The 12,500-nt window shown below is 39.7% G+C and overlaps 1 protein-coding gene across 2 annotated transcripts in view; it reads left to right on the forward strand.

Moving 5' to 3' along the window:
• Window positions 1-25: 25 nt before the first annotated feature.
• bnc2 (basonuclin zinc finger protein 2) overlaps window positions 26-12,500 on the forward strand; it is a gene marked incomplete at its 5' end in the record, with an annotated part of 81,092 nt that continues 68,617 nt past the window's right edge. For both annotated transcript variants that reach the window (XM_026271901.1, XM_026271910.1), the window contains 1 exon segment: window positions 26-83. In XM_026271901.1, coding sequence (XP_026127686.1) covers window positions 26-83 — 58 coding nt within the window.

A 12,500-nucleotide genomic window follows, 5' to 3' on the forward strand; every position in this document is an offset into this window, starting at 1 on the left:
GGCCAGCGCCGAGCCGGGCTTCATGGGGGACATGGACACAGCAGAGCACTGACAGCAACCTCCTCTTCAAAATGTCCCAGCAGGTAAGCGGGATGCTCCCTGTGTGTGTGTTGTGTGTGTGTACAGCTGTTATCGCTGTTCAAATGTGTGTTTGTGATTATTGTTTAACGAATGTGTAAAAACAATGTTATGTTTTTTTTTCGTGGTGTAATGTTTGCTACTTTTGCTGTGGTTGATGCAAATTTCAGCCTTCTTTGTAAAGTTTCTGAGTGCTGAGGTAAATGAGCTTTTATAAATTGCGTTAGTGAATATGCATCGGGTCAGTGTGGGAGGTTTTCATTTTGTTTTGGTGACCCTTGGTAGTTCAGGCTGTGGCACACATCTAATTGACTTCATTTGCTTGTTGCTGGAGTCCTTACCGTCATCAGCCGTTAAAAGCACCGCAGATTCTGTAGCGGTGCAAAACTAATCAGCAGCTCTATACCAGTGTGTGTCCTTAATGTAAAGTTCCTGTGCTGAAGGCTTTTATCAGGACAGAGTGTTTTTGGGAGGGGGATCGGGGAGATGGTGAGCAGAACATTAATCATCAGGGCTGGTTTCTCTGTGCCATGCACACACTGATACGAGCACAGGCCCCTGGACTCCCTCTGGACAACATTTTGGGGTCCAGCCACATATCTTTCCAGATTCCTCACAAACTTTTTTTTTTTTCTTCTCTCGATCTGCTCTCTGTATTTGCAACACCATGAAGCGTATTGGTTTAAACTGAATGCAATAAAACAATATGAATTAACATTTAATATTTATTTTACATGAAATAAGAGTAACAAAAATAACTACACCTTTTTCTTTCGTTTAGTATGAACGATATTTGAGATTAAATCATTCAGTGTTGTGTTTTACTGTGAGGTTTAACCCCCACGGCTCCTGCCGGTCTCCGCGCGGTCGCAGGTGTATTCAGCGGAACACGGAGCGCGCGACGCTTCACTCACACACGATACACGACACACAGAGACACACACACACACACACTTCAGTCACAGACACTGCTTCTATAAATACATGCTTCTGAATTCTTGCATCATTACGCGGATTTGAGTATTTGTTTAAACGCGTGTTTAAATGTTTACACTGTTTATCCTTCACACAAATATGAGTGGGATATGTCAAATGCGGTGTATTTGAATTCGACTGTAAATCGCTCAATAATCATCGGATACAATAATTTATCAAGAGTCTCGTGTTGTATTGAACATCGTTGAGAGCAGAATCTGGCTGCTGTCTGTTATTATGTCAGAACAACATAGTCTCAGCTCTACAAATGCACTTGTGCTGCTTTACATTTCAGAATGTAGATGATGCGCATACAGACCTTTTTCATGAATCTCAAAGATTTATAGAGTAATGTAAAAAAAAAAAAAAAAGAAAGTATATTCTTGCTCATAATCAATAATGTAATATGATGCGGCTCTCACTGATGGCGAGAACAAAATAGTTAGGCACTCATTTTTTAATGTTCCTTCCTTATTTTAAAATGCAATGCAACGTTTGCAGTTTGTTTCTCTAAATATATATTTTTGCAAATGTGTGTTTTTTTCTGTATTTTTTAAAAAAGCGGCTTAAAACAGCCTTTTTGAGCGTGTGTTTTTACCGAAATGTGTGCGTCTTAAATTAATTTCAGCGTTTTCTGTAGACTACTGTTAACAAGAAGATCAAGACACCATCAGCAATTAATTTCCGATCCGACTTTCTTTTTATTTTATTTTTTTTATTTTTTTATTAAGGTACCTGTGCATTTCCACAAATGATTCTGACTTTCCTGACCACGTGCAGCGGCCGAAATTAATATCAAAACCACACGAGCAAATATTCTGAATGCCTGTGCTGGGGTTTATTTTAATGCAGTAGTCTAGTTTTGTTAATGTGGGTTTGGTTATTAATGGCTTCTAATTGCTCAATCCGACTAATCTGCTGCAGAATGAACGAGCACTTAAATGTTCTTCAGCTGAGATCTGTGAAGAGTTCTGGTGCTGAATCTGATCAGATCTGTGTGAAGCTCAGAGATGCTCCTGCATCACTCTCTCAGCATCCTCTCGTGTGTGAAACACTTCTTATTCCCCCCTTTCCTTTTCAATGAACGGCAAATCTGAATAAATAAAAAAGGACATTTATTTGATATTATAGATGTATAGATTTTGCATTTCGAGAAATGTTCGATTAAGGAATGTATAATACAACGGAAGCGGCAAATACACTGTTGTTATTAATGCTATAATGTTTAATAATAATACAAATACTAACCTGCTGCTGCTACTGCTGCTAATAATAATGATAATAATTTTAAAACGAATGAAGCTTAAAATTAAAGATTTCCTGGAAAATGATTTGCTGAAAACGCCAGTCTTATTTAGGAGCGAATTAATTTAATCGCAACATCAAAAAGTAAAACAATGTAACTGTATAATATATTTAATCTTAAATATCTATTTTTAATTTTAATATATTTTTTTTAATCTGGACTGATCCAGTGAAAGACGCAGAATTAGAGATCCTCGTCTGCAGGTGCGACACACGCGATAGAGAATCATTTAAAGAAGAAACAGAAATAAAACCGTTCGATTCGTCTGATTAGACAGCTTCTCTCATTTAATTGATTACCTATTTTAAATGTATAAAAAACGTATTATTTGTGCTCCTATATTTTAAGAAGAAAAAAAAAAGGTTTAACACCTAAAACAGCTGTTAGTTCTGTGAGGTTTAGGAGCGCTGCTCTTTTTCAGATCTCTTCTCTAATGTAACAAATAAACTAAACAGAACAGTGTTAGACTTTAGCGAAGGAAACACACTTCTGTTGCATTTTTTTTTCTATATTAATCGTTTTATTTTTGTCTTTTTTGTTTTTAGACTTTTGTTTATTTATTTATTTACTGATCATGTAGGTTTGTGGCGAATCTGAGAGAATATTTTTCTTTTCTTTCTCCTTCTCCTCGTCTCTCTCTCAGGTGTGTGTGTGTGTGAGTGTGTGTACAGGTGTGTGTGTGAGTGTGTGTACAGGTGTGTGTTGGAGTGTGTGTACAGGTGTGTGTTTGAGTGTGTGTAGAGGAGTGTGTTTGAGTGTGTGTAGAGGTGTGTGTGTACATGTGATTAAAGTGAAGTGTCTGCCCCCCCCCCCCCCCCTGCTGCATGTGTGTGTGGGTGCGAGATGAAACGACTCTTGGCTGGCCTTGGTTGAGAAACAGAGAAGGGTGGAGTGGAGGAGAGGAGAGTGAAAGAGGATATGTGTTTCGGGAGACACCCACCACCTTCTCTGTGAGATGGAGCGGAGCCCAGGGCAGTGCCAACAGCGGCCCGCAGCTAGTGCTGAGTAAGAGAGAGCCATCGGGGACAGGAAGGTGTCTGTCACAGGGTCACTGTCAGAACCCAGCTGCAGCTAAAGCCAACAAACCTGTTCAGTCACTGGTTGAGAATGTGTTTGGAAAAGAGTTAAACAGAGTAAAATCTGAGTTAAATCTGAGTTTTGGTTGGTGGAGTCGCTCTCCGAGAGCTGGTTCAGGATCCGGCTCCTGCCGTTAACTAATGGACTCAGTCGAGGGGAGTAATCTCACCTGGCTCAGGGATGCTTTCTTTCCTAATTCCTCTCGCTTTCCCCGACAGACAGCCTCTTAATGTGTTCAAGGAGAAACTGGAATGTGGAGGAAGCAGAGAGGGCGGGAGAGGATCAGAGAGAAGGAGCCAAACTTTTCTCTGTTTCTGTTGTAAAGCGAGAGTGTTTTATTGTGGAAGTCAAGAGCTACACAGAGGTGCATGTAGAAGGTGATGAGAAGATGAGAGAGGAACGGCCGAGAGATGTTTGGCGACTGCATGCGAGAATCCTGTGCTTTCTGAGTGTGTGAGCGTGTGTATGTTGTGCCAAGTATTGTGCCTCCTACACCTCTGCCTACATCCCTCCGTCCAGGAGATCTGCTGGAGCTATTACTGTTCCTGCCCAGCAAAATAACACAAAACTATTCGGTATTTCGCATTCCATTTAAGTGATTACATAATTAGTGTATTAATCAATATGCTACATTTATGGCTTTTAATAAACATGTTGTTTGTAGAGGTTTCTGTGTTTAAATTAGTTTTAATATTCATGATTTAATTCCTTCACTGTTCACAAAGCAATGTTAGAATATTAAGCTAAAATGCTCTTGAGAAATATCACTCTCTGTTTCTGTGTTTTGAGCATTCTTCACATTTTTTTTCTTTCTTAAAATTAAATGTCTGATATTTTATTATCTCAAAACCCATTTTTTTGTTCTCTTTTAATTTGTCCTCAATATGCATGCTTTTTTTTTTTTTGATTTTGTTAAACTCAAATATTTGAAAGTGAAGAGCGTGAGCGAGGTGAATGTGAGGGACGTGAGCGGCTGTTTTTGGGGAAGAGGAAGTGGTCTCTGGTGGGTCGAGAGAGACTCGCTCTTCTGTGAGACTGGCTCGGAGCCAGTTTGGAGGCAGATTCATCAGCTCTTCACAACGGGGACAACCTCCCCCCCTCAACCCCGCAGTCCCACACCCAAAAGCACACAAATCGATCCAGTTAAGATTTTCATTCAGCTTCACCAAAGATTTGGTTGCTATCTTTCCCCTATTCTCTGGAGCGGTGAGTGGATATGAGTAGGTGTTTGAGATCGGTGTGTTCCTTGGGCTATGATCAATAGCTGACACTGGGCACATCACTCACATGCTTCTCTGCTCTCGCTCTGTCCTCCGGGGCCACACGGACACTCACATGTTCATTCTGGAATATATTTCTGGAGTGTCAGAGAACAGAGGCGTTGCACGGGAGGGAAGAGGTGATGTTGTGCTCTCTGCGGGTCAATGCCACAGACACAGACACGATAAAAACCTGCTCTTATCAGGACCGTGCGTGTTAAAAGGTAGCTGTGTTTCCTGACGGTAAATGCAGATTAAACTTGACACAGTACAAGCATTCATAATTATTTTAAATAGTTTGCACTGATATCCTGCTTTAAATGAGCCAAATATTTGTGAAATAATGTAAAACAATACCTTGCCCTCAGTTGAGGGATTGCAGTGAAGCAGATGTCTGTATTTGCTTCATTTATAAAGAAGTAGTTTCAGCTGCTTTTTAATGCACTACTGCACTGTAGTGTTAACATGCAACTGTAACCTTAAAGCGCTATTTCTTCCTGATTTAACCATTAAAACTAAATTAATGTATTAAGGTTGATTCAGCGATATTAAATAATATTTTTGACATTAATAAAACCAGTTAGTTTAGATGTTACCATTTAAGGTTGCAATTTGTGTGTGTTTTTGATCCCTTCTAGCTAGCCAAAGCTTTGAAAAGTTTTTCATTTTTTTTAGACATGGAATTTTTTTCCCCCTTTTTTTTCTGAAGAGAAGGGAAGTGCTGGTTAAAAGGGAAACTGCTGTTTCAATAGTCTTCGAGTCAGGATGTCACCACCCCCGGCGTGGCGGTAATGAGGGGACATTACCATCATTCTGCGTCTTGTTAGTTCCCCGAGCGCCTGACACAATCAGAATGCAGCAGCTGCCCTTCGGACCTCAGAGATCTGAGCGAGAGAGAGAGAGACGGAGAGAGAGAGAGAGAGAGACGGAGAGATCTGATAGGCCAGACCTGAGGGAGTGTGTTCCCAGAGATGACACACACCATGTACTACACCCATGTAAATATAAACTGAGCCACACACAAATTTGCATAAACATTTGATTTATTCATGTTTTTAAATACTCTCCAAAAAAAAAAATGCATATCTTACTCAAACTTGCGGTTACATTTGTCCAGATATATATACATCTGTATTTAATTTATTGAATGCATATATAAATCTATTCGACCTGCGCTAGTATTTACAGAACTGCTTAACATTTTAGTGGCAAAATTCTAAGACAGATGATATTTGGATTTTGTTGCTAGACTGAAGAATATGCATAAATGTTCATAAGTGTTAAGGTCTCAGTTCCTAAATTATTTAAGAGAGAGGAGAGGTATCATAACCTAGTTAGGAGTTGAAAGATGGCTGCGTCGTGAGCACAGAGACGGAGAGAAAACCCTTTCAAATAAAGAGAGAATGTGCTGGAATGATATGATTACAGTCAATCGGGGGGGTTCTTCTTTTTTATGCATTTGATTTATTTTAGATTGAGGGAATGGTTGTTCTGTCATTTATAGACTTTTTATTTTATTTTATTGAATACATTGAAACTTAAAGTAAGATTTAGATTTTGCTGTAATACTCTGTTTCAGTATTGAGTCCGAAGCCTCAGATAAACAGGTGATTTTCAGGTTTCCCTCGGCTGTCTGCGCCTGAGAGCTTTAGTCGTGGAAGAGCTTGCGTTATGATTCACAGATGCTCTAACAAGAGTCCGTCCCAGTCACTGGAGTCAGTTATCTAGTCCTCCGAGACCTTGGCTGATATGGAGCAGTGCCACGTCCGATCCAGAAAACACCTGCCCTTCTGTAAAGGTCACTCAGATCAGACAGACAGACCCCAAAGTGTGAGTGTTTTCACTTCACCGCTGGGTTTCATCTTTAACTCCGGGACGCCGCAGTCAGTCTCACATTTCAACTCCACACCACCTGAGATCCTGAAGAATTATGCTCCTCAAGCTCTCACATGATTTTTATTATCACTTTAACATATTTAACAGGTGTGAGAGCCTTGTGGTGATGGAAAGCCAATCAAATGTCAGCACCGCGGTGATTGATGGAGTCGCAAACGCTCACTTCCTGTCGGTACAGAGATCTAAACACCGTGTGTTCAAGGACCTGAAAATCATTGGGAAAATTAAAACAGATATCCAGGGAAATCATATATATATATAATGTATTATTTTTTTTTCAGATATCGTTCAGGCAAAATGTTGTGTGGTATGAATGAGATTAGAAAGGCCATTGGAAATCAGAAACAGAGGTTTTAGTTTTACATTTTAAATTACAAATAACAATAGAAATTCCTCCTTATTCTCAGCTGCTATAATTATAGTATAACTTCCAAAGACACAAACCACACATAAACAAATAATGATAAATCTCTAATAAATGAAACTACCCGTTGTTTTAGAACAATGAACAACAAGCAAGACTTTAATATTTGGGGAGACTGTGTCTGGATGACAGTGTAACGGGAACATGGGCCGTGAAACGAGGGCATGACATCTCTTTCTTTGCTTCCTGTTTTCTTTTTTCTATTTTTCTTGTTCTTTGCTGGATTGTTGCCAATGCCACTGGCACATTCAGAGGCCGCTATTTTTAAGCTGTTAGTCTACCTCATCTTAAACAGCTAAGAGGGCAATTTCTCCCATCAACAAAACACTGACAAGAAAATCACACTCCCCTCTTGCAGGAAAGAGTCTCTCATTTTCCATTTTGGCTGTGTGGTTTGACTGTGTCGCCATAAATTCCATCTAATGTTGTGGCTAATTTACCGTTATTATTATTATTATTACTAGCTTCCACCATTATTACTGTTGTAGTTACATATGTCTGCAGATAATGACAGTAATTTCAGCTGCTCGCAGTGCTTTTCCTCATTAGTGACACTGCACTGGTGTTGTTGAACATGAAGGAAAGCACTCAGTCCAAGATATAAAACAGAAATAGTGATGCAAAGAAAAGACGCTTTCTCAGCTGCTGGACGGACACTTGTGCATGCTCTGATTTGAGTTCCTAAAGACTAATGTCAGAAATATGAATTCTGATTGTCACTCTTCTGGAGTGTATTTCGATTATTGCATGCTTTAAAAAAAAAAAAAAAAAACTTACAAATATGTGCAAATGGTCCATTCACGCAAGGAATTATTTTCATGTAGTAATTTTTTCATTTTGCATTCAAGAAAATTTGCTCTTGTGCAGCTATTTGAAGTATAAAACACATATGAATTTCAAGATGTACAATATTATTATTTGCAGCGCAAAATTGTCTGAGATTTATGATTTAAAGAAAAGAGCCCAAAAACCCTATCCCACGACCATCACCAAGTTCTGTATCGAAAGAGATTTACTGAGCATGCAAGCTCTCGTTTGATCTTTTGCTGCATGCATAAAAAATCTGAAAAGCCCTGAAATAGCTTCGTTCATGTGTGTTTTTCTGTTTCTCCCGATGAATTATGACCAGCACTTGACTAGAAAATGTTGATATGCGAGCGTGTGTGTGTGTGTGTGTGTCTGTGTGTGTGTGGGCTTGTGCGGTCATCAACCACAACGGCAATCATCCGGAGGTGTATTTTATATCCAGATCTCTTGTGCCGGTGTGTGCTGTAGCTCTCCGCTTGAGGAAACAGCTTTTCTTGCTTTGCTTGGACCTGAAGCAGCTCAGATTGTGGAAACACACATCCACTCCACACGTACCACAGCACTAATTGTTATCTTACTTTAAAGAGATATTTCTACCTGCTGTTTCTACAGAAATAAGAGTTGGTATACGACTGTGTAGGCTGGTTTAGTTAAATACTGTTCTGACATAAGAACACCAGTTCATTTAAATATTTACCATTTTCTGCACTCTCCAAACGGATGAAGTCCATTGCTTCACTCATATCTGCCAAATTAGTTTGCTCAGCTTATTTTGTGATTTTGTATGAAAACACATGTGTAGCGATTTCATGATTTTTATGAGCATTTTCAAAATGATCAAAACCAGGAATGAAAAACATGATAAAAAGAGTCAATTTTACAAGGAATTCACTGGCAGCAAAAATCATTTTCACAGAGGATATAAAAGTGTGCATGTTAAATAATCAAATAGCCTAAAATGCAGGAAATGTCACGGTGTAAGTTCGCAGATGCAAGGCCGGTGTGATTTAGGGAGGGTTTATTGTCATATATTGAGCGGCACTGCTCTTCCTTCTCTCCAATCCATGGTGTCAATTAAAGCTCAAATAAACTCATTTGCTCTTGTGATAGACTCCAAGTGAAGTGGCCAGTGTATCTAAGCAACCGAAGGGGTCAGAGGTCGCGGTCCTCCTCAGGTCCAGATCTGCTCATTTTTAGACTTCACCTTATCTTCTCCTGACCATGTTTTATCTAGAACACAAGGCAGATTTTTTTAATTATTATTTATTTCAAGAGTGACCAGTGAAATAAGAATATTTCAACATTTATATTAAGACTAGTCTAACATGAGAATCCTATTTTTTTCGCGGGGTGGGTTGCGCATGGCATCGATCCGCGCAGATAAATCCGTCTCACGTTGCGTGAGATGTACACGAGCAGTTAACAGTAGGCAAGCTTCTGTTATTTCAGCACTATTGATTTGCACCCATTCAACAACTATTACACGATTCAAGGAGTGAAGATTATAATCATGTGAAGTGAAACTCTATTTCCAGGAGCATATGTGTGGGAGAAGTACATTATCTGGTCTTAGAGTCAATTGATAATACCCACGGCATAGAGAGGATTACAGAGAGAGGATGCGTTTCAAAGTTTAAAAATGCTGTCTGATCAGCTAAAGGAAGTGTAATTCCTTTCAGGTTGAAAGCGTTAATAGCATCACCGGTAACGGTATCCTCTGTGAAGTGAGGGCTGAGAAGGAGCGGTGTGTGTGTGTGTGTGTGTGTGTTGTTTAGAGAAGAGTGAGCACATAAAATAAAGCGCCCAGAGGTTGCTTCTGGCATTTTGTGGTCACTAGACACTTGTCGTAACTCACAAAGAATAGAAAAACAAGGAGAGGAACCGTGTGTGTGTGTGTGTGTGTGATCGCTCCTGTCCCGGTTCAACTCTTATTGTGTACCAATATTTGATCTCCTCTCATTAGAGAGAGCGAGGCGCCATCAGGCCACAAGCACGCGCACACACACGCACACACACGCACACACACGCACACACACTCCCTCCAGCTCATTTCATGCACGACACTCCTGAGGTAGTTTGGGGAATAGAAAATTGCTTTCTAAGGAAGGCTCTGGCCAATTAAGGCCCTGACCGTATTGAATGTCAAGTGTTAATTTGGGTTGTCTCTCCTGTGACCCCCCCACCCCCTTTTACAGGCAGTTGAGCTAGCAGGGGTCTTCAGATGAGCAAATACATGTGAGGTAAAAGTTGATTGCCTGAAGGACCTCGGGTATTATGTGTCATAGACAAGTGGCAAATGTGTTCTTCTTCCAGCGTTTCCCCTCCCCACCTCCCTGACACCCCTGAGGGACACAGAGGCAGGATTAACTGTTCTGCAGCGATAAGAAAGGGCGGTTTTCTTTGGGGAAGACGAGTGTAATCACCTCATGGTCAGGAGGGAGGGCTGAGGACGGACTCTCGCTCTCGGTCTGGGACACAACTTTGCTGACTTGTCCCTCCGTCTAGACGAATGACTCGAGGAGTGAAGGAATTCTGTCACACAAAGACTGCGTGCTTTCATTTATTGTATTTTTCATTTGATTTATCAACAAATGTAGTCTTTATAGCTAATGATACATAATATAAATGACTTGGTATATAGTAGGAGTATAGAGCTATGAACTAATATTAAGATTAAACTCAAATATGAGAACCTATTTCATATTAAGCTCTTGTTCCATTATCTTGAGTAACTCCTACAGACTGGTATTCATGTAGAGACGGTAAATGCATGCTTTTTTGCATATTCTTCCGTGACAGACACTTGGTCTTAATAGCTTATTGACTTTATTATCATCATTATGAAGCAGAGGACCGCTTTCTTTAAAGCTGCAGTCCACGGTTTTTCTCTGAATTAATGTTAATGCATTTAGAGATTCAGCACACAGCTAATTCACACAGCCTTAAACCTGCAAAGAGCCTCTGGCTACATTTGTTTCTAGAAGGAACCAGCGTGAGCTACGTTCTCTGATCCACATCACACAGACAAGAGGGAACATGTTCTTGTTTAGAAACTGAATGCATACGAGTATTGATAAAGGTGGTGTGTGTGTTATTAGTGCTTCCAGCTGCTGACGGCAGTGAAGGTGCACACGCACAACAGAAAATACACTTTTAAATAGTAAAGTAAAATAGAATGCACACTTGAGAGTGTACAACCAGATGGGCCACACAAATGATGCAAACAATCAAATTCAATAAATTAAAACAGCTAATAAGGGAATACAGAGAACAGCTATGTAGTCCACAGAAATATAGATGCCTCAGAAGGAGTGTTGTTGTTTTTCAGCTGAAGTCTGGACGAGGGAATAAGGGACAGAACTGTGTGATAGACGGACGATCACAACCTCCTGCGCCTTCATTGTGACCCCATCGCGCTTCTTTTGTCCCCGATTTCAGTCAAAAGAGCTTTAGTCTAGAAAGGAGGAGAAAAGAATAGGTCAGGATTTCCTAAAGCGCTCTGATATAAATGGACGTTCTGGGGCCACGGGGAAAATCATTGTCAGTATTTACTCACTCTCACGTTGTGGCAAACAGAAGGGGAAATTTAGAAAAATGTCATGCAGCTCTTTTCCACATTGGAACTGGAACAAGCGCAGCCTTCCGGATCCAGAAGAAAAACACTTGGAGTTCAACCAGAATCAAAAACAAAATCAACCACTTACATAGATCACTGTTTTTTTTATTGTCAAATATGTATAGCATATTATGCCTTTTACATTTAAATTAAAAATAAAAACAAAAATTTTACAATTTAAACATTTTAAATTTAAAATTCATATTATGCCTTTTATTTTGATAATTACTTAGCCCCTTATTTTAATACTATTTAATTGCTATTTTAATAATATTTATTTTTCTTAATACTTGATAAAAATCTAAATATTGACAAAATCATCTTTAAAGTTGTTCAAATGAAGTTCTTACCAATGCATATTACTAATCAAACATTAAGTTTTGATATATTTACGGTAGGCGATTTACACATTATCTTCAAGGAACATGATCTTTACTTAATATCCTAATGATTTTTAGCATAAGAGAATTTAAAAATAAACTCCAGAGACTTAAGACTGGTTGTGTGCTCCAGGGACACATATAGGACTACATTTGATACTTAATTTTTTTTTCTTCATTTCTTCAATTCTTCAATATTTCTCCTTGTGCGTTTCACAGAGAATTACAGCACACGGGTTTGGAAAGACATGAGGGTGAATAAATAATGACAGAATCATCACCCACTAAAACTCTATAACTCTTATAATGCTAGAAAGATTTGTGAGTGTACATCCAAACATGCACACAGAGAGGCTTTCTGAATGTGATGTGTTGGGAAAGTAGTTGTCAAGTGGCATTGATTTGTTAAAGTGCTGAATTAGCAGAGAACGCCAGCTGCCACCGCCCGCTCACTGCTGTGCTGCCGTGGGCTCATTTTCTCCTTAACAACTCTTTCCCATTTCCCCTTAGCCCTCTCTCTCTCTCTCTCTCTCTCTCTCTGGGCCACACACGCTCTCTCTTTAACTCTCATTAATTCTCTCTTACACATACACACATACTGCAGACACACCTCAGCTGTGACCCGGAGCAAACCCAGCTTCTCCCTGTCTTCAGGACACACAGCTACACACACACAGACCCT

Source organism: Carassius auratus, chromosome 1 (genome assembly GCF_003368295.1).
Source record: "Carassius auratus strain Wakin chromosome 1, ASM336829v1, whole genome shotgun sequence".
Lineage (NCBI taxonomy): Eukaryota > Metazoa > Chordata > Actinopteri > Cypriniformes > Cyprinidae > Carassius > Carassius auratus.